A 23,829-nucleotide genomic window follows, 5' to 3' on the forward strand; every position below is an offset into this window, starting at 1 on the left:
TTACAATATTGTCACCAAATGAGATGCTTCTGGTTTGAAATTAAAAAAAACCCCTGATTTTCAGAGACTGGGCCAATTTTGGATGTTGGAGTAGCAAGTTTTGTCAGTAGTATGTCGAGTTTTGGAGTAGCAAGTTTTGTCAGTAGTGTGTCGAGTTTTGGAGTAGCAAGTTTTGTCAGTAGTGTGTCGAGTTTTGGAGTAGCAAGTTTTGTCAGTAGTGTGTCGAGTTTTGGAGTAGCAAGTTTTGTCAGTAGTGTGTCGAGTTTTGGAGTAGCAAGTTTTGTCAGTAGTGTGTCGAGTTTTGGAGTAGCAAGTTTTGTCAGTAGTGTGTCGAGTTTTGGAGTAGCAAGTTTTGTCAGTAGTGTGTCGAGTTTTGCAGTAGGAAGTTTTGTCAGTAGTGTGTCGAGTTTTGGAGTAGGAAGTTTTGTCAGTAGTGTGTCGAGTTTTGGAGTAGCAAGTTTTTGGCAGCAGTGTGCTGAATTTAACCATAGAATTTGTTGCTTGGAAACGCAGCATAGTTAATAATCCATCAGGGCAAGTGTAGACCAGTTAACACTTTGTTTTAAGCACATATATGCTAAGATATTCTTTAGTTCTGGAATTCAGTTTTGTTTGAAAACAAATTGTTCAAATTAGTCATAAATTATAATTAACTGAAAATGTCAGCTATTGCTCTCTCTCTCTCTGAGCTATCTGTGTATTTCTCTTACCACCCCTCTCACTCAACCACTCTAATATTTCTTAATATCTCTAAAATAGTGACTCTTTCAGCATAGTCATCTAATTTACATATGTGTGTCTGTACACATCACCGGCACATATGTAAATTAGATGACAAAATAAGTATATTTACTTCTATATGAGAATAATATGTATTCATAGCAATAAAATAATCAGTACAATGTAAAAGTAAAAATACAGAATGTCACAGTTTATAAACTTTCAAATGAAATCAAAGTTTGGGAAATTTTAAGTAGGACGACTGTTGGAGTAAATGCGGTATTATGGTGATCAATGATTTTAGTTAAAAGTAGAATAGGCATTTTCTAGTCATGGTGACAAAAGAATGACCAACAGCACCCAATTTCCTACATTTTTTATTTTTATATATGAACACGTCATTAGGTTTATTAAGACGATAATCTGAAAATAATAGAATTGATTTAAATTTACAATAATCTTTTAACTATCAATGTTGACATTGTTAGACATGTGTGAATTGTGAGTACATTTTTTGTGTTTGGTTGTGTATGTGTGTTGCTGTTTCGGATTGATCTGATATCACTAATATATAAGAACTCAACTTTCTTTTTTTTTTTTTAATGGATATTTTTTGTTTCTTTCTATCACACTCATTAGAGTTTACCCCCCCCAACCTCCATGGTGTAACTAGACCAGGCTGTCTGAAGATAATGGCTTCCTGATCTAAAATGCACCAAACATAGATATTTTTTTCTTCTTTCCTTTTCATAAAACTCAGTCATGTTCTGCAAAGTTAAAAATAATAATAATTTTCTTCTACAAAACATTTAAACCAAACACCATGAATAAATATTTGAAGCCAAGTACGTCCAAGGATGGAATACTGTTGCCATATGTGGGCAGGAGCTGCTAAAAACAGCCTATCCTGCCTTGACAGAGTACAAAATAGACTTTGTGGCTTAGTGGGGGATGCCCTTTTCTCTACCCTGCAACCTCTCTCCCACAGAAGAGACGTTGCGAGCCTATCCTTGTTTTATTGTTATTTCCATGGCAGGTGCTCGTCTGAACTCCAATCTCTGGTCCCCCCTCGCCAATCTTTCACGAAAAACACCCGTCTAGCTGAATCCATTGTGAAAAATTTCCCCCACTCTATATCTGTGCCTAAACCAAAACGCGGATTTCATGAACAAAGCTTCTTTCTTAGAACTGCACGCCTGTGGAACTCTGTTCCGTCTGCCTGCTTCCCACCGGACTACAACTTGGATGTCTTCAAGTCCAATGTTAACAAATTCCTAATGAACCGCTCCCTTAAGTAAACACCTCATCAAATCTCCACACTAACGTAATGTACTTGCAATAACCCTTATCCCTGAGTGGCTTCCGGGCCTTGATAAGTGGTGATCACTGTGTAAAAAAGAAAAAAAGATATACAAAACTCGAAGCGTTGTTATCCCAAATTACTAGATTTGGCATTGAATAAACTGAAAAGCATTGGTGTGCTGTAAAACAAACAAACCAATCTCACCCCAAAATTCCCTCAGATTTTTTTTTTTTAAGTGGAAGGAGATTACTTATAATTAGCCTGAAAAGAAAAGGCCAATATTGACGACTTTGCAGTTGCGGATCATTTTCCTGTATGAATTTAACATTGACCAACCACTTCCTGGTCAGTTAATACTAAATGGAGACCCCAATTATCTTTGTTTTTCTATTGAAAATATGTTTTAACAAATTTTTAAATTATACTCAGTTCCAGCAAACCAAAAAAAAAAAAATCCATCTTCATTTTCAGATACATGTCTTTTTCTAGGGTATAGATATAACTACAGCATATCTATACCATCTTTTCAGAAAATATGAAAAATTTGAAGTTTATGTTTCAAAAAGAAAAGAAAAAAATCCTTATTTTATTTGCATGTTTTGCTTTATTTTTAATAAATAAAAAAGTTTTATATATTATTTTTTATTGAAATCCTTTTAGTAATCGGTTTATTTATTTATTTATTTATTTATTTATTTGCGGACTCTCATCCTTACCTTCATAGTTGTTCTTTCACCACATTTCGGCCAACTATTCCTTTCGCCTTCTTCTGGTGGTTAACCGCGATGATATAGGAATGTGAGTTGGTGTTAAGGCAGTAATTACTGCCTTCCATAGTTGTTGTCGTGCCGCAATGATAGAGGCGTTGAATCTCTCTGGTTCCAAGTGAGCATTGTCTAAAGATAGTGGTTTCAATCCTACGCAAAGCAAACCAAAGGATTAGTTGACTGAAATGTGGTGAGGCAACAACAACTATGGAAGGCAGTAACTCAGCATTCCTATCTTGTTGCGGATAACCACCTGGAGAAAGCCAGAAGATGAGTTGGTGTCTGAAACAGCAATAACTATGAAGATGAGGATAACAGTCTGCAAATAAATAGAAAAAAGGTTACACTATTCTTTACATATCTCCATTTACCATTAACTGGTCAGGAATTAGGTGCATTTCTATGTTAAATATACATAAGAAAGTGATTACCCACTCGGAAATCTTAAAATCGTTCTTTGTGTCTTTTATTTTTATTTTTTTACTGTCTCTATACATGTAATCATCTCAATAGAAGAATCCCCCCGCCCCGCCCCCCCGATGAGTGTGATAGTAAACATTTACCAAAGAATGTTTGTGTTTTTGTTGTGGTGGTTGTTTTGTTGTTCCTCCTTTATCATCTTCATCCATTTTCTATCTCTTCCTTTTTTTTTTTTACTTCCGCTTTTATTTTTTATCGCTTATCTCCCCTTTTTTGTGGAACTGTAAACAATGGCTATACAAGAAGTGAAATGGAATTGCAGGTAGGTTCAGAAATGATGACCCGTTTGCGTGCAAGAAGTGTAAGACCATGCAGATGGACGAGAAGTCAGATGTGGACAAAATATATTTGGATGACGAGGCTATGGAGTCTGTTCCAAATTTTTTTTAATTTGCTGATAGGATTGGAGTGCAGTGAGGAAAAGTTAATACTATGTAGTAATAAATGTAAAGTATATATGTATAGAAATATGGAGTAATAAATGCTGCTGATGCCTCCATTCAGTCCTGAAAGACAAAGAATACCCTTTGTAGGAGGCAGCTGCACGTGTAACTGTGAGGCAAGAGTTGCGCAATCACCAACCACACCTCTCCTGAATCGACACTGTTTGAGTCCAGTGGCAAGGAAAAGTTCACAAACGGAGAGCACATACAGCACCTGGAAGTTCCAAATGGTCACCCATTTAATACTGACCAGATTCAATGTTGCTTAACTTCAGTGATCCAACATGATTATACCATACTACTAATAAATATAAAATATATATGTTTAGAAATATGTATTAATAAATATAAAATATATATGTTTAGAAATATGTATTAATAAATATAAAATATAGATGTATATAAATATGTATTAATAAATATAAAATATAGATGTATATAAATATGTATTAATAAATATAAAATATAGATGTATATAAACATGTATTAATAAATATAAAATATAGATGTATATAAACATGTATTAATAAATATAAAATATAGATGTATATAAACATGTATTAATAAATATAAAATATAGATGTATATAAACATGTATTAATAAATATAAAATATAGATGTATATAAACATGTATTAATAAATATAAAATATAGATGTATATAAACATGTATTAATAAATATAAAATATAGATGTATATAAACATGTATTAATAAATATAAAATATAGATGTATATAAACATGTATTAATAAATATAAAATATATATGTTTAGAAATATGTATTAATAAATATAAAATATGTTTAGAGATATGTATTAATAAATATAAAATATAGATGTATATAAATATGTATTAATAAATATAAAATATATAGGTATATAAACATGTATTAATAAATATAAAATATAGATGTATATAAATATGTATTAATAAATATAAAATATAGATGTATATAAACATGTATTAATAAATATAAAATATAGATGTATATAAACATGTATTAATAAATATAAAATATAGATGTATATAAACATGTATTAATAAATATAAAATATAGATGTATATAAACATGTATTAATAAATATAAAATATAAATGTATATAAACATGTATTAATAAATATAAAATATATAGGTATATAAACATGTATTAATAAATATAAAATATAGATGTATATAAATATGTATTAATAAATATAAAATATATAGGTATATAAACATGTATTAATAAATATAAAATATAGATGTATATAAACATGTATTAATAAATATTAAATATAAATGTATAGAAATATGTATTAATAAATATTAAATATAAATGTATAGAAATATGTATTAATAAATATTAAATATAAATGTATAGAAACATGTAGTAATAATTATAAAATATATAGGTATATAAACATGTATTAATAAATATAAAATATAGATGTATATAAACATGTATTAATAAATATAAAATATAGATGTATATAAACATGTATTAATAAATATAAAATATAGATGTATATAAACATGTATTAATAAATATAAAATATGTTTAGAGATATGTATTAATAAATATAAAATATAGATGTATATAAACATGTATTAATAAATATAAAATATAAATGTATATAAACATGTATTAATAAATATAAAATATATAGGTATATAAACATGTATTAATAAATATAAAATATAGATGTATATAAACATGTATTAATAAATATAAAATATAGATGTATATAAACATGTATTAATAAATATAAAATATAGATGTATATAAACATGTATTAATAAATATTAAATATAAATGTATAGAAATATGTATTAATAAATATTAAATATAAATGTATAGAAATATGTATTAATAAATATTAAATATAAATGTATAGAAACATGTAGTAATAATTATAAAATACATATGTATAAAGACATGTAGTAGTAAAAATATATATCTAAAACCCAAAACAGGTTTAAACCTCCTAAAACTCATACCAGAATTGTCCAGATAAAGTACTTGGTAAAATTTAGTTTCAACGTTACACTCTTCTTGAGGTTTAAGATTCAATCCTCAGTACGGGTGACATTTAAAATACAATTGCAAATTATTTAGGACCCAGTCGTGACTGACAGAATAAGAGCATGCTACCCCCTCTGGATTAAATAAAAGGTTTTCATTTAAAATTCTATGCAGATTCATGAGTTCGACAGAAAGATTTCCAAGTTTGACAAGATAGACCTCAAGAAGATTGGAGATTACATCAACTGAAACGTCATGAAAATAACATTTAAACTTTGCACTTCTGCAAGATTAAGGGTCTGTCCTCAGAATGCGCGACACTTAAATATAATTGCAAATTACTTAGAACTTCTACCTGATCATGGCTGACAGAACAAGAGCATGCTACCCTCAGGGATTAAATAAACATTTCTGTTTGAAATTCCATGTGGATTTCTGAGTTAAACTTTGACAAGATATCCTCTAAAGAAGGTCAAAGGTTACATCAACAGAAACATTGCAAATAATTTTGCAAAGATGAGAACAGTAGTCCAAATAATATTAATTTTCCTCACTTTGATTGATCAGTTAACAGTGATATAGTATGTTTTGTTGTTGTCTTACTGGATACCAGGAGAAGAATTCATCTACTCTGGTGGAGTTTCCAACTTAGCACTGTTACTTGAATGCGTACCATTTCACATATGAACTATTTTATCCAAGTCCAGTGTGCCATTTCTTGTTGGATGGGAGGGGTATAGATTTCTTTCTTGTAAAAAGACAACCTTTTGTCAAACTTCTCCCTCTTGGGCGAGGCACAAATAGGACTTCTGCCTGTTAATCTGTATTATTATCCTTAAGTTTAAAATGCCATTTTATTTTGTTTGCAAATCACACTTAGGTTTGAAATGGCATTTTTGATGGTCTGTCAAATGCAGTTTGCGATACCATATTCGCAATGTAACGTTCATCTTGAATATTCTGTTTTCTTTTTGTTTTTTGTTTCCTACTTTAGGGCAAACTATGCTAACGTATTTTCGAAACGTGAGCTCCGTTTTTATTTAGTACATATCCAGAGTACATAGGATCTTTTCCCTCTGGCACATCCATGGGTGCCAACAGCAAGTATTTCCGCATCCCCTACAAGCCGTAATAATAATGTGTACTGAGGCGTGCAATTGCATTGCGGAAATAATTAATAATTTGTGTTTTGTGGTTTCTTCTCACAGATAATGATCAACCTGGAAAGATTTTTGGCATCTTTTCATGGAACGCCTTTTGGATTTTATGTTTTTGAATATTTTAGATGAGGATAAATAAATTATTACGTTGAATATTCAGACTACTGTTCTCATCTTTGGTTTACAGAATGATGGGTGTGAAGGTTACGCTCAAACCAGTCTCAATTGAAAGCTGTTCCTCTTGTTTCTTTTGCCTGCTGGGATCTTTAACGCCCCCCCCCCCGATTGATCATATTTTATTGTTTTATTTTCAATTATATCCCCTGACACCACAAAACTTACCTAGGATTTGGACTAGGATCAAATTGCAGTATCTGTTCTTTACTTGAAGAGAAATCCTTCTAAACTAAGATGATTTTTATTTTTGTTGCAATCAAGTTGGCCATTTTTTGAGAACTGGAGTTTTTTCCATATTAAAAACAACTTCTTTATCTTAATATTTATCTTTGTGGGGAGGCACGTAAAGAAGGACGATACTTTTCTGCGTTTTTGAGATGAAGCTTGATTATTTGGATTCTTTGGATTCTTCCGACTGCTGCTAGTGTTATTTTCACAATGTTTAGGTCGATGTAACCTCCAAACTTCTTCAGAGTGTATCTTTTTGGACTCTGGAATCTACACAAAATTTCAAACAGAACACTTTAATTTAATTCACACTGGTAGCATACTCTTGTACCGTCAGCAATGACTGTGTAGAAGTCCTAAATCATTCATAATTGTATTTTTGAGTGCACCTGAACCTTCAACCTTTAGAAGAATGTAACTTTTATAACTGCATTTAACCAAGTACTTTATCCATTGCACCAATTCTGCTTAGCCATGGCTGACGGAATGAGAGCATGCTACCCTGGTTTTGTTCAAAATTCCATGCAGATTCCCAAGTTCGACAAGTTACACCTGAAGGTCAAAAGTTACATCGACCAAAATGTTATGAAAATAACACTAAGATGAGAGCAGTAGTTTGAAAAATCCAAATGATACAAGGTTTTTCTTACTCTTGTTTTAAAATGGCTCAAGAAGATGCCACTTTAACCTTACATTACTTAATTTGATAAACGCATCCATTATTGAGCACGGGCATTCACTTTTTATTTTTAAATTTCAAGTTTAACTTTTAATTTAATCATAAAAAAGATGTACATTCAGTGAAACAATCTATAAAATTATTAGAAGAATACCTGTCTCAGGACAGGTAAAATTATCCGAAGAAAAAAGTTTTGCATCACTTTTGTCTCCCCCTTCTTTACAATGGTTAAATTAAAATCAAGATATAACAATATTAATTAAAATCAAGATGTAATATCAATTAATCAAGATATGATATTAATTATTTAAAACAAAGATATAATGATTTCAATTAAAATCAAGATGTAATGATTTCAATTAAAATCAAGATGTAATGATTTCAATTAAAATCAAGATGTAATGATTTCAATTAAAATCAAGATGTAATGATTTCAATTAAAATCAAGATGTAATGATTTCAAGCAATTAAAATCAAGATGTAATGATTTCAAGCAATTAAAATCAAGATGTAATGATTTCAAGCAATTAAAATCAAGATGTAATGATTTCAAGCAATTAAAATCAAGATGTAATGATTTCAAGCAATTAAAATCAAGATGTAATGATTTCAAGCAATTAAAATCAAGATGTAATGATTTCAAGCAATTAAAATCAAGATGTAATGATTTCAGGCAATTAAAATCAAGATGTAATGATTTCAAGCAATTAAAATCAAGATGTAATGTTATTAAACTTCATGTATAGAATCCTTATTCCAGTTTTGATCAAAATCTATTCCATGATTTTGATTCTAGAGAATGTCTAAAAGTTAATGGATCTAAAGAAAAAATTGAAATTCGGGGAATTTTGCTTAATTGGTGTTTAAATGTCTATGGAGAAAATTTAATGCAAATTTTAAATATTTGAATTTTCAAATAAGGGGTTGTGCCACTTTGAAATATTGCAAAGAATTTTTTTAAATTTGAATTTTTTTAATATCTAATTATTGATACTTAATACCTAATTGTTGAAATTTCACACAGATCAAAAACACCTCCCAAATTTTTTTATCATTTTTACATCTAAATTAAATATGGCCTACATTACAACACTTACGCCTTGTTGTTGTTTCAAAACTCATAACATCCAGTTAATTGCTTCAAGAGGGAATGCTATACATACGAATGTATAAACAAATTCAGATTAACATCATCATCATCGTGGAAAGCTTTAAGAAATTGACACCCAAATTAAACTTGGAGACATTGGAACACAGGGTGGAGCAGGTGTTAGTCTGATTGTAGGAGTTAGCATTGGATGGAGTAAGTTCAAGGATCTTCTGCCATTTTTAACCAGCAGAGTGTTACCATTGTCGATCAAGAGAAGAGTCTATCCGGCATGTGTATATAGTGCGGTGTTTAGAAGTGAAACTTGGTTGGTGAGGGGTGGGAACATGCGTTGCATAGAGAGGAATGATATGATTGATATGTAATGTGAGTTTTAAAGTCAGGCATGTGTATATGTTTATATTTATTATTATATAAAAGGAACTTTGTGTGTGTGAATTTGCTCCCTATGTACTCTGAAACGGCTATGCTAATTCTTATGAAATTTCACACAAATATACTTTATCTGGCAGTGTTCTTAGAGAGGTTTTGTATTGGAGTGTCTTTGATAAGCGATGATAATCGATAAAATCTGAAAGATTTGGACCAGCCTAACCAAGTATATTTGAGAAGTTTTATTACCACACAAGCAGAATGTTTCAGCATATAAAATCAACCGTAGTTTTTTTGACATGACAGAATTCGAAATGAATGTTTCTGTTTAGAGAACAATTGAACCATGATACTTGACTTTTGTATTTTTAACCTTAATAAATCCGTTATGTATAAAAATAGTTTGATGAAATCGATGTATAGAACTTACTTGCTTGCTCTAACTCTAGTTAGGGACCCATCACGGTGCACAATTAAAAGTCAATTATGAAATAAAAGGCAAATCAAATGGGGTATAGGTTGTTTAAACAATTCAATTGAGCTTAAATTTGCGGTTTTTGAATTTATATTCAATTTTGCTTAAATTTGTGGTTTTTGAAAAAAATGACTAGTGTGGACTTTCTTTTTAGCGCCATTGTGTATGTTTGTGTGTGTGTATTGAAATGTAGACACATTTTTAAAATCTTATTCAAAAATTAAAAGCTTTTCAGATTTTTCATTAAAATAGATAAGATTTATTTTAAACTTTCTTTCATAAAATCCCATTTTCAAAGCAAAATTAGTTAGTGATGATAGTCCATCCATGTGGATGACAACGTCTTCATCATTTTTTTTTTTTTTTAATTGACTCTGTGACTCCGTTGATGACTGAAGCCCGATGCTGCGTGATCTACACTGCTTTGCACAGATAAAGCACAGGAAGACATGACTTGAGTTTTAATGGTGAGTTTGTGATGCTCCATAGCTGCTCGCTCATGCTCATTGTTAAAGAAGGCCATCCCGCTATCACGTGTGGAATGCCAAGTGTCTCTGTCCGCTAGCAAAGTCTCCAAAAGATTGAAGGGGATATTGCAGCGCTTCAGGGTGAGCTTCATGCAGTCTATGTAGCGTTTCTTTATGTAGCTGATGTTTCGGCAGCCGTGAATGAGTTGACCAAAGAGACCTGGCATCCTTAAATCAAAATATTTTTTCTTTTATAATATCTGATGGACGTCAAGCAGACTTGTGTTATATTGTGGTGTGTATATAAACGTGTCTCTGTGCTGCTTGTACAATGCATAAATCAATACATGTTACATTCTATGTGTGTGCATAGCATGCCTGTTGTGTAAGCATCTATATGACTTATATATAAAGCTATCTCTGGACTGTATCATATGTCTCTTGATATGTGTGTGTTGATGTAAGCATTCAAACAGTTAACAAAAATGTCTGTCTAAAAGAAACAGTCTTCATTGACAAACAATTCTTTAACATAAATATATAAATTCTTGGTTGCGGGATGCTGTAATGAAGCACATACCGGTTCAATTTTCTCAGTTCCATGAAATGGCATAATGAAGATTTCCTCTGAAGGAAACACCAGTTGACAAGTCATATTTTCACTTCAATTGGATCATCCAGCGCTTTTTGTGAGTTCAATATTTATGATTTCTAGTGTGGAAAAAGTCAAATCAATTCGACATCTATTATATAAAAGCAAAAATGTGTTTGTGTGTGTGTGTGCATTTTTTCGCATGCCCGGCAAAGGCTTTATGGCCGGATGGGGGGGGGGGGGGGGGCTCGGGGTGGTCACTCATTCTTAGAACTTTTTATATACTCCCTAGATTATAATATATCCGATTTATGAAAGGAGGTCGTAAATATATTTTATTTGAGCAATTTTTACACGCTAAAAATTCTCGCTCTCTGCCTTCACGCCTGTTTGTTCATGGTTTTCGTGTAAAAAAGCGAAACTAATGGCAGCGATGCCAGCTTCCCAGCTTCGTGCTGGGGATGTCCAGAAAGCAATTAGCTTTGATTACTGTGTGGAAAAAAACCCTCATATCAAACAATTGCTATTCATTTGGACACTCCCCTATATATGGGAGCTGGTTTTCCCCCCAACATTTTGGGGAAACAAAACCAAAAAAACAGCCTCGCAGCCAAAGTTAAGTGCGGGATTTCATTCCCCTATGGCGTGATGTTTGACCTCATTAAATTCACGCACCTGTCACTTAACATTTTAATTGTTAAATTAAAACGCTTTTCAGTTCCTGTCCCACCGTGGCCGAGCGGTAAGATGTCTGTTTTTTTCTTTCACACTTTCTTTTTCACCTTTGCGTCAATGGTTCGGGTTCGAGCCTACCTGCCTACTACAACTTTTTTTTTCCTCAACTCACACCTATAAACACTTGGGCAATGCCGGGCACCCCCACTAGTCTATAATATAAATCTCACCTGTCTGTTTAAATGTATGTATATTTGCCTAAAACTTTCAACAGAGGCGACGGATTTTCACCAGATGGGTATCGTTTTGAAGCTCGACCCTTCGGACGACAAATATCGAAAAATTGACTAAAAACATTAATTCCTTCACTCTCAATTGAACACTTTTCTACAAGGAGGGGTCGCTTTTTTCATCAATATTTTCTAAAGTCATCCCCTCTTTTCGATTGACTACCCTTAATTGAAACCTTCGCCACTTTTGGTTTTGTGATGGACACAACGGTAAAGACGTCATGATCTTTTTTTTTTTTTTATGTTCTTTAACTCCTTTGCGGTATGAGTTCAAGCCTGCCTGCCTACTACCACTTTTTTTTTTTTTTTTTTTTTTGCTCAACACACACCTCCAAACATCGGGGCACCCAGGCTAGTTACAAAGAAAAAGACAAGAAAAAATATTTTGCTTTCAAAATTAGATTTTATCCAGAAAGTTTAAAATAATTTATCTATTTTCATGTTAAGAACTATTAGTTTATCATTCTTCAGCAGCATCATTCCGTTTACCATTAGTTTTATGGCTTTAAGAAATTGACCATATATGGGTTTATATTTATCACTTCTGCCAATGTTTTCTTTAGGATTCCCCTGTGAACAGAACCTTTTACTTCAACCTTTCTACATCCACTCAGTTAGGAACTCTCATCCATTCTTTTAATCTAGCCATACAATTGAAGTCTGTCTTTCTGTACATTTTCCTACTTCTGTCCAGATTTAATCTTCCTCATATATATATGTGTCTGTGTGTGTACTAGCAGTTTAGCTCCGCTTTGCTTGGGCCCTATTACTGTTCATAACTTTACTGTGCATATGTATCTATATATAAAATCTATATATAAAAGTTTGACTCATGTCCAGGTAACTTACATCTAAAATTTCAAGTGTTTAGACCCAAAATTGGTGGAGGATTTTGGTAGAGTCTGCAAAAGTCAATTGATTCAAAAGCTTGCTGCATGTCTGAATACCCTTTGACTCCAATTTGGACTCCTTAACATTGTTTTGGGCTCAAATCAAATTAAAAAGTTTGATCCATGTCCAACTCATGTACATCTAAAATTTCAAGTGTTTAGACCAAAAATTGGCAGAGGAGTTTGGTGGAGTTTTCAAAGGTCAGATCATTGAATTTTGACCCCTTGACAGCCAAATTTCTGTCCGAATACCGATCAAAAATATTTTCCCAAATCTCAATACCCTTTATGTAAAATCTCGAATCTGTAGATTGAAAATTGATAGAGTAGTTTGGTAGGGAAATGTACACACACACACAATTTCACTTTTATAGATATACTAGCATGGGTGCCCGGCGTTGCCTAGGTGTTTGGAGGTGTATGCTGAGCAAAAAAAAAAAAAAAAAAAAAGGTCAATTTTTTTTAACTTTGACCCCTACTACGACCCCTTAAAATTTATTGTTTTGGGCTCAAATCCAGTTATTAAATTAGATCCATATCCAAGGAACCTATATCTAAAATTTCAAGTGTTTAGACCCAAAATTGAATTGTCGGAGTTTGGTAGAGTTCTCAAAGGTCAAATTGTTGAACTTTGACCCCTTAACAGCCAAATTTCTGACCGAAAACCGATCACATAGATTTTCCCAAATCTCAGTACCCTGTATATCAAATTTCGAGTCTGTAGACTGAAAATTAACAGAGTTATTGCGAAGGAAAATGTACACAGACAGACAGACACGTTTACTTTTATAGATATATACTAGCGGGGGTGGTGTCCGGGTGTAGAGAGGCGGGGGGGGGGATCAAAATAACAGTTCAGCCTGGGTGGAGAGAGGTGTTAAAAAAGTGATAGTAGCAGGAGTGGGGGAGATCAAAACAACAGTAGGGGAAGAGTGTTAAATTTAAGAACTTTTTTTAATATAAAAAACATGTGCTTCTACTGTGATTGTTTGAGGTATTAGCGTCTATGAATTTTTGATTAAAAGAAAATAATCATTTTATACCAAACACTTTGTTTAAAGTTAAAAAAACAAAGAAGTTTTATTTGAAGTTTTATTATTTTAAGTGACTTGACTGAAATTCAAATGTATTTTTTTTTTTAATTTCAATGAAGAAATCATCTTTGCTTAGTTTACAATTTTGTTTTTTCTATAATCAATTATAAAGTTTAATTAAAGTACTATGATAATCTAGTTTTCTATTGCAAATATAATTCTTTCTAGTTAACGAAAAAAAACATTAAGAAATTTTGGTTTGAACTTATAGACCATATCATGCAAAAAAAAAAAAAAACCCATAAATTTTCAAGTTTTATAAAATTCTTTGCAGTTAATGAAAAAAAATTAAGAAATTTATGTGCAGAGTTTGAACTTACAGACCACACCATGCAAAAAAAAAAAAAAAAAAAAAAAAACATGCTATCAACTTGCCTACAATAGAATTTTCACGGCCCATTGTTCTATCATTGTTGCTAAGCGATGACATGGAAAAAATGGCTTTACCAATGATAGATAAATTAAAATAACGGTTTTTATTATCGGTAATTATCGGGGGGGGGGTATTCTAAGACAAAACTTAACTAAGCTGACTTCCAGACTTATACACTAAAGTTCTGTAAATTTTAAAGGAAATCTGTTCAGCCGTTTCGGAATCTATTAGGAACGAACTCATACACACACAAAGTTGCATTTATATAATTGTAGATATATATATATATAATAGAAAAATCTTATTGAAAATTTGTTCCAATTTTCAAAAAAACATAAACCTCTAAGGTATACAAAATTTTAATTAGCTGATAAGCAATACAAATAAACCAGACCTTATTCTATGGAGTTCCAAAAAATGCAATTCTTTTTATCAGAGAAAAGAGGATTGCAAAATATACAATAAATTTTGCTGGTTAATGCATTAAAAGAAACTACTAATATGAAATTAACCATACTCGCATAAAAAAAATATAGTATATAAAATTAATATATTTATTGTAAAATATGTTTATTCAATTATATTTCACCTTTTATTTACACCAATCCTTTAATTTATGAAGCTCGATGTAACTACAGAGCGTATAACAAATAAATGAAAAAGTCTATATCGCAAATTTCAAGATGTTAACCATCTTATCATTTATTTCTTTACGTACATTGGCATGCACAATTTTTTAAAGTTCCTGTTTTGTGGCGCAAAATCATTCTTGTAATTATTATGTCAGTTATTAAATTTATTTTGCCCTTAACTCATCAGAAGAAGAAGCACTTATTAATTTTAAAAGAAAAAAAAAGACGTATGGGTATAATTATAAAATCCGAAAATTGGGAGAGAGGTTGTAACTATTTTTTTTTTCATTTTATTACACCATCTTTTTCTCCTGATGAATTATGGGCAAAATAAATTTAATAATTGACATGATAATTACATGAATGATTCTGTGCTATGAAACAGATGCTGTCAAAAATTGTGTCTGTCAACATAAAGAAATAAACAGTAAGATGGTCAACATCTTGAAATTTGGAATATAGACCTTTGTCATTTATTTGTTATATAAAATTAACATACTTTTCAAAATGAAATTTTGTATCAAGCAAAATGGTCTTTATTTAAAAAATATCAACCGTTTCTTCATAGCCAATACAATCGTTATAAATATGGTAATAATAAATATTGAATCACTCTTTAAATTTACTGAAAAAAACCCCAACTTAATATGCTTTTATAGAAAAACGTTCATTTGTTTTTTCTCCTTCAATACACACAGCGAATAAAACACTATATATATATATATATATATATATATATACACACATACAGAGTGGCCACAAAGTCATGCACCAATGTTAATATTTCTTTTTTGAATTTGAATAAATGTTACTACTATAACCTTTTTAAAACTTTTTTAACTTTTTTAACTAACATTGGTGCGTGACTTTGTGGCCACCCTGTATATACACTTGTGCCCGATATTATTCATACCCCTCGGATCTTTGAGATTTCTATAAGAATATTGCTCAAACCAGAAGGTAGACAATATTAAAGGGATTTCAAACAATAAATCAAGCATAAGCATTTAATTTAAACTCAACAAATAAATAAATTATGCAAGTTTGAAACATTATACAAAGAAAAACAATAATGGCACTAGTTCAAAATTATTCATACCTCTCTTACTAATAGTCAATAGCATGCCCTTTATTCTTAATAACTGCCTGTAACCGTTTTGGATATTTATCAACAAGGTTTTTACAAGCATCAACACTGATTGTTGACCATTCTTCAATGCAGTAGTTCTCCAAATCCCTCAAATTTCTAGGTTTCCGCTTTTTAACCTCAGTTTTCAATATGTGCCAGAGGTTTTCGATAGGGTTCAGGTTGGGACTCTGACTAGGCCATTCCAAAACATTAATTTGATTATCCTCAAACCATTTCTTGACTATTTTGGCAGTATATTTTGGATCATTATCCTGTTGAAGGACCCAGTTTGGTCCTAAATAGAGCTTCTCCGCATCCTGTCTAATGTTTTTCTGGAGTATCTCCAAATATTGCTCCTTCTTCATGGTTCCATCTATCTTGACCAAACTACCTGGACCACTAGCCGAAAAGGAGCCCCAAAACATTAGGCTACCACCACCATGTTTCACCGTGGGTATGGTGTTCTTTGGGTTGTAAGCTTCTCCTTTCTTCCTCCAAACGTAAGAAGCATCCATATGGCCAAACAATTCAATTTTTGTTTCGTCAGTCCACAAAATACTTGAGAAAACGGACTCTGGAGAATTCACATAGGTCCTAGTAAACTTTAGACGTGCTGCAAGGTGTTTTCTGGTATGCAATGGAGTCCTTCTTGGTCTTCTTCCTTTCAGACCATTTTCATGCAGAGTCCTTTGCAATGTTTGCCTTGATATTTTTATGCCAGAAGACTCCAGATTTTCTAAAATGTCCTTAGTAGTGGTGGTTGGATTTGCATTAACACTTCTTACAATATTCCTGGTGGCTCTAGCAGACAGTTTCCTTTTCCTTCCTCTACCAATCAAGTTGTTTGTTGTGTGGTGGCTCTGGAATTTTTTGATGATGCTCTGAACTGTTGCTGTAGGGACCTCAAATTTCTTGGAAATTGACTTGTAACCTAAACCATCCTTATGTGAATTCACAATTTTTGTCCTAAGATCATTACTAAGCTCTTTTTTCTTCCCCATTCTAATAATTTTTATTCTTTTATTGGTTTTCAGTTGATATCATTTTAATTTCTGAAAAATGCAAAAAACGAAATGAAATTAATCAAAGGTTGTATAAAAGCATTCAAAATAAGAATCAAACAGGAAACAAACAGTCAGAAACTCGATTAATACTGAAAAAATAAGGGGGTATGATTATTTTTGAACATTGCACATTTTATAAATAGCTGTATATTTCTTTTATTACAAGTATCCCGAGATTTTAGAATTACGAAAATGATCAGAAGAGGTTTATTAAGAATATGTATCAATATGGACGTAAACAATAAATTCTTACAAAGTTACACCTAATAAACTCAATTTTCAAGGGGGGGGGTATGAATAATATCGGACACAAGTGTGTATATATATATATATATATATATATATATATTCATTCTGTTTCAGTAGATTGACAAGTAAGAAATGGATCGAAAAAGATTGAAGCGCATTTCTTAAATCAGTAATTTTTTTTTTTTTGTAGGATTTTTCCTCAACTGAAATCAAATGAAATTGTATCTTTCAGCCATTGAAACCTTTTTAATTTTATGAAGATGAAACAACCAGAGGATGTTGCTACCAGTTTTAGAACTAACATTTTGCTTTGCCTTGTGTTTTGCAGGATCGTCGGTTAGAGGAATATCGGCGCTTGTTACGGCGGTATAAGAAAATCGAAGAAATGGTTGTACAAGCTCAAGGCCGTAGAGGTGAGTAAATGGTCTGAACCCTTGCAAGGTCATTGTTTTCACTGCACTTGCCAGGCATGAAAGAAAAAAGGTTTTTATGCTTCATACTGATGTTGTCAATTTTATTCAATAATCAACGTGGAAATTACAAAAGAAGAAATAGATAACATTCAGTAAAGAGCTAAGAGAAAACATTTTAATAAGAAGATATACACAAGGAGGAAATGGGAAAATACAAAAAAAGAATTAGGCAATATGATAAAATAGTTAATTATCAAGTTATTGAAACTCTTCCAATGACTAATTATTTACGCTAAATCTATCTATATATATAAAAGGCAAAATGTGTGTTAGTGCATTTCTGTATGTCCACCAAAGGCTTTTTTCCGGCTGCTTCTCGGCTTGCTCGCTCATTCTCATAACTTTTTATATGCTACCGAGATGATAATATCTAACACTTACGAAAAAATTTCGAACACTTTTATCTTACAATTACAACAAAATTTGTGCTGTGAATTTGTTTTCTTTGCTGCTGCCATAGCGTGAGATTTGACCTACAGAACCACCTTCATTTTTAAATGCTTATTTTCCACTCTTTTTAAAGTCCCTGGCTTTATGGTGTCATGCCATGTCATCAGGCTATTAACCTCAAGGCTTCGAGTTCGAGCCTACCTCCCTCCCAAAACTTTTTTTCTGTTTCTTGTTCATTTTTTTTAATATTTAATCCAGGCAATTTGTTTTTCGAGCCTACCTTTCTACAAAACTTTTTTTCTTTTTTGATCCCCCCCAACACACACACACCTACAAACACCTGGGCAACGCCGGGTATATATAAAAGGTAAAGTGTGTGTGTGTTTGTATGTCGCACAAAAACTTTTGACAGAGGCTACGGATTTTTGCCAGACTGGTATCATTTTCAAGCTCGAACCTTCCAATGACAAATATGGAAAAATAGGCTAAAAACATTAATTCCCTCACTGGGTCGCTTTTCTACAGGGAGGGGTAACAAAAAATTGTTCCTTCATGACAAGATAGCTTCCATGCATGCGTAAACACGTGCAAAAGACGTTGTCCCTTGAATTTGTTTAAATATTATAAAAACCGACCTAAACTCATCCACGCGGTCATGGCACAATGGGTAAAGTGACAGCGTCGTTATCTTAAGATTGCAGGTTCGATCCGAGGTATCAGATAAATTTTTTTTTTTTCGATTTTTAAACTTTTAATATTCAAACAATGCCATTTTTTTTTTTTGTGCTTTTTGCTGTTCTTTTTTGTTTTTCCTTAATTTTGTTTTTTTCCTTTTTTTGGTTTCTGTTTTTCTGATGTTTATAAAGAATTTTTACATTCATTCGCTGTTTTTTTTGTTTTGGTTTTTCCGATTTTTTTAAGAAGTTTAACACGTTTTTTTTATGATATTTAAGCAGGGTTATTAGTTTGCTTATTCTTTAGTTTACTCCCTCCACCCCCCTACACACACACCTCCAAACACCTGGGCAAGTTCAAACCTTCCGACGATACCTATTTAAAAATTGGCTAAAAACATTCATTCCTTCACCCTCAACGACACGCTTTTCTACAGGGAGGGGTAGCCAAAAAATCGTTCCTTCATTTTCCTTTTCTACTACTACTACTACTACGACGACTATGGCGTGATGTTTCGTTTAACAACCTATATTTTTAAATGTTTAATTTCATCAGTTCTCGGTTCTCTGTCTCTTTAGCATCGTGGTAACGTATCGGACGTTTTTTTTCCGCCTTAGCCTCAAGGCCTTGAGTTCGAGCCTACCTCTCTACCAAAACTTTTTTTTTTCTTTTACACCTCCAAACACCCAAGCAACATATTTTAATATTTAAACAGGTATATTACTTTGCCCATTTTGTTTTAATCTAACGCCCCCCCCCCACCAAACACACACCTACCTCCAAACACTCGGGCAATGCCGGTTACCCCCGCTAGTATATAATAAATATGTAAATAATCTATTACATGAAAGGCAAAATGGACGCGCGCGTTTGTATGTCTAAAAAAGTCTTTTTTCGCTTCTCGTCGGTTACGAAGGAGTTTCCTGATACTCCCTAGATTATACGATCTCAGATTCAAAAACAAGCATCGTCTCTATCTTTATTTTGATTGACTTTTAAAAAATTCCCTCTGTCCTGTTCTTTCCAGTATTTGTTTGTCTTTTTCGTATAATTAAAGTGAAACTGATCAAAGCAAAATCAAGTGCCTCCTGGCCCTCTGGGCCGGGACGTCTAGAAGGCAATTAGCTTTGATCAATGTGGGGGAAACCCTTCATATCAGACAGTTGCTATTCATTTGGACACTGCAAGAGTTTCCCTTATTTGGGGGAAGCTGGTTTTCCCCAATACACCAGAAAATGGCAAAAAGTTTGATTTTCCTCCAGCCAGACGTTCATTTCTGCACCTGCATAAACTCATTCACTTAACTCTCCATTTCTGCAAGTCAACTTTTTGATTGACATCGCTAAATTTGAACTTCCTGTCATGTCATGGTTTAGCGATAAGATGTCAGGTTTTCTTTCACTTTCTTTTCCGCTCTCGCGTCACAGGTTCGAACCTGCCTACTACCATGTTTTTTTATTCCTCTTGCTTATTACACACCTACAAACACCCGGGCAACGCCGGGTACCTAGGCTAGTAATAATATACAACTCGGTAAAAACGTTGGTGACTGTCACAAGGGCTACAAAACAGATCCAACCATCTACAAATTTGTAAAGGAGGCTCATACGATGCAGCACTGTCTTGTTCGTTTTTCTAATACCCAACCATTGTAACTTGAAAAATCTTGCAGAATACAAATGTTGCATCCCTCTGCCTGTTCTACAAGTATTTTAATGATGAATGCTCCAACGAACTACAAGCACTTGTACTCCATCGACGTAAATACTCCCGACAAACCCGACAAGCAGCAAAATCCCACCCCTACACAGAGATCCCTAGATATAAGAAAGCCTTCTACTTCAATAGTTTCTTTCCCGGAACTGCTAGACTTTGGAACTCTCTTCCGGGATTCTGCTTTCCCAACTGTACTGACATGCAGAAGTTCAAGTGTAATACAAACAGACATCTTGCTGCTCATCTCCCTTCATAATATCCCTGCAACTTATGTCCCCCGATAGTAGCCCCCTACATCAAAGTGGCACTGTGCCTTGTTTTGGATGAAAATTGAATTAAAAAAAAAAAAGCACAAAGAACTGCATAAAAAAGTAGGAAAATTTAAGACTCCTGAGATTGGGTACTGTTGTATATAGGGGATGTCGCTCAGCTCACTATTTCTTGCTTTGAAAGAGTACAATATCGGCTTCACAAAAAACATATATATATATATATATATATGAACAAATGATTAATAAAATATGTTAAAAGACATCTTGAAAAAGAGTTAAAAACATATTTAATTTTAAAAAAAGGAAGCACAAGATAAGTGGATAGTCCTTAATCCGCGGAGTTTTGAAGAAATACTCTCCTTCTCATCAGAGGGCAGGATCGGATTTTGCATATAAAAGTATTTAATGAAACTACAAGTAAGTCAAAGATCTTACTTGGTTAAAAAAAGGGTGAGGTAAGGGGAACAGGAGGCAAAAGAAAAATAATAAAAACATTTCACATGAATGGATAGTCCGGTGAAGGGTAAAAATCCCAAAATGGTAAAATCCAAAACGGTCGAATTTAAAATTTCAATCCAATGGGTAAATTCCAAATGGTCCAAAATCATCCAAAAGGCAATATATTATATATATATATATATATATACACACACACACACACGCACTCATTCCCCCCCCCAATAAGGTATATTACCACTTGGAACGTAAGATGCTACTATTTAAGATCATGTCTGACAGGGGACTGAGGGGAGTTGAACAGCATCTTGTTCACATTACATTTAAACTTCAACAAGTTAGTACAGTCAGGAAAGCAGGAAACTGGAATGAAATTCCAAAGTCTAGCAATCTTATGGAAGAAACTATTAAGATAAAAAACTTTCCGTCATCTAGGGATCTCCACAATGTACGAGTGGGGCTTTGCTGCTTGCTGGGTTAGTCAGGAGTATGTATGTCGAGGAGGCACAAGTACTATAAGTTCATCGGAACACATTCCATAAAACAGATAAAGATGCAACATTGGTGAGGGGGGAAGTGAACCTTTCTCTTCCCTGCAGCTTCCTTTACACACAAGAAATGCTGCTAGACTCTTTTTACTGTATTGTTACATTCATGGTAGATGCTCAACAGAGCTCCAATCCCTGGTCATCTCCCTGCTATATTCACAGTAAGAACTCACTTGAATATAATTACAGCAATGAACTTACCTTTCTTCTTCTCTATATCAAAAACCCAACGGAATTTTCAACAAGCAAAGTTAATTTCCTAAAGCATCTCATTTGTGAAATAAAATACCACAAAGTTGCTTATCAACAGACTACAACCTAGTCATCTTCAAGTTTAATGTAAGCAAATATTTGTTGAGCTGTTCTCTTGGATAACAGGGATTCCTCTTAAGTAATTTAACCCATTGTTTTTCACCCTCTCGTGCGGGTGATTATCGCCCAACCAATAATATCTTTAACTCTTACACTCAAGTGGCTCTAGAACCTTCGTAAATGGAGACTCCATTAAAAGAAAGGAAAACTGTGTGCAAAGAAGCAGTAAGAATATGCAACCATTTAAATTTGAAAATGTGCAAATAAGAATTAAAATGACTTTTGCTGCATTCCGGGTAACGCCAGATAGGTACAGCAAGTTATAAATAAATACCAGTGTCTGCTTTTATTTAAAAAAATAGAGGGCTTTTCAGAGAAAACGTTTTGCCTCTCATTAGTTTTCATTGGGAATTACGAAAATTCATGAATCTTATTATAAATTTTCGTACTGTGTGTGTGTGACGCGGTTTGTCTCAGCCTAAAGGCAACCCACCCGGGCAAGTAAGGTACTGAAATGAAGCTTATGACCTAGCCGATGTTTTAGTGATATTTATATCCATGTTTGGTGTATGGAAATGCACCAAAAAAAAAAAAAATGCAAAAAAATAACGATTTACTAAACGTTTTATTTACTGGATATTTTTCTGGTATTCACCAGAAGTTATTATCTCCCTTAGTAAGTTTTATTTACTGTCGGTTTGTGTGTGTGTGTGTGTGACATGGTTTATCTTAGCCTAAAGGCAACCCATCTAGGCAATGTTTTAGTGATATTTATATCCATGTTTTGTGTATAGAAATGCAAAAAGAAAAAAATGCAAAAAAATAACAGTTTACTAAACAATGTTTTATTTACTGGATATTTTTCCGGTACAAGAACCCAAGTTTGCCCAGCTGTTTCTTGAAAAAGTCAATTAATAGCCATTTGGAAAGCATTTTAGTATACTATCTTCCTCTTCATATTGAGCTTAGTTGGGTTTGTTTGCTCAAATGAGTAATGAGTAAGGCTTCGACAATTTCAACTTGATGAAGACTTGTCAAAAACATTTACAGATATGGTAAGTTCTTGTTCACCTTCGATCTGAACATTAGATCATTGGCCGGCCAACTTGAAATGATGGATCAGAAAAGAAACAAATGGGAATTGTCACTGTTTAATGAAACCTGCAGCAAAGAAGAAACACTGACCAAATAAAAAAAAAAAAAATGAAATATATATATATTTGTATATTTTGGCAGCAAGTCATTATTTAGACACATCTGATTGAACATGACAGAGTTATTCTTTTTCCAATCTTTCTGGCCATATTTTAAAAACAATTATAAATGCACCAAGCCTCAAAGGAAAAGAAAATTAAAAGGAAACAACAATTGCTCCTGACGATAATCAGATGCACCGATAGAAAGTGCTTTTAGAGAAAAATATGGCCGAACAACAACTTTTGGGCACCATTCTATATAATATGCCTACTGAAATTAAAAAAACACTCGGCAAATAGAAAAGATATCCAGAAACATCGGAAAAAGGAATAACTGTCATGTTCAATCAGACATGTCTCTCTCTCTCTATATATATATATATATATATATATATATATATATATATATATATGAATAAAA

General features: G+C 32.6%; 1 protein-coding gene across 17 annotated transcripts in view; it reads left to right on the forward strand.

Moving 5' to 3' along the window:
- LOC145266513 (liprin-beta-1-like) overlaps positions 1 to 23,829 on the forward strand; it is an 840,289-nt gene that overhangs the window by 683,354 nt on the left and 133,106 nt on the right. For all 17 annotated transcript variants that reach the window (XM_080122251.1, XM_080122249.1, XM_080122253.1 and 14 more), the window contains one exon: positions 17,699 to 17,783. In XM_080122251.1, the coding sequence (XP_079978377.1) occupies positions 17,699 to 17,783 (85 nt within the window). The remainder of the gene's footprint in view (positions 1 to 17,698; positions 17,784 to 23,829) is intronic.

Source organism: Euprymna scolopes, chromosome 41 (assembly GCF_053919585.1).
Source record: "Euprymna scolopes isolate OS-2025 chromosome 41, ASM5391958v1, whole genome shotgun sequence".
Lineage (NCBI taxonomy): Eukaryota > Metazoa > Mollusca > Cephalopoda > Sepiida > Sepiolidae > Euprymna > Euprymna scolopes.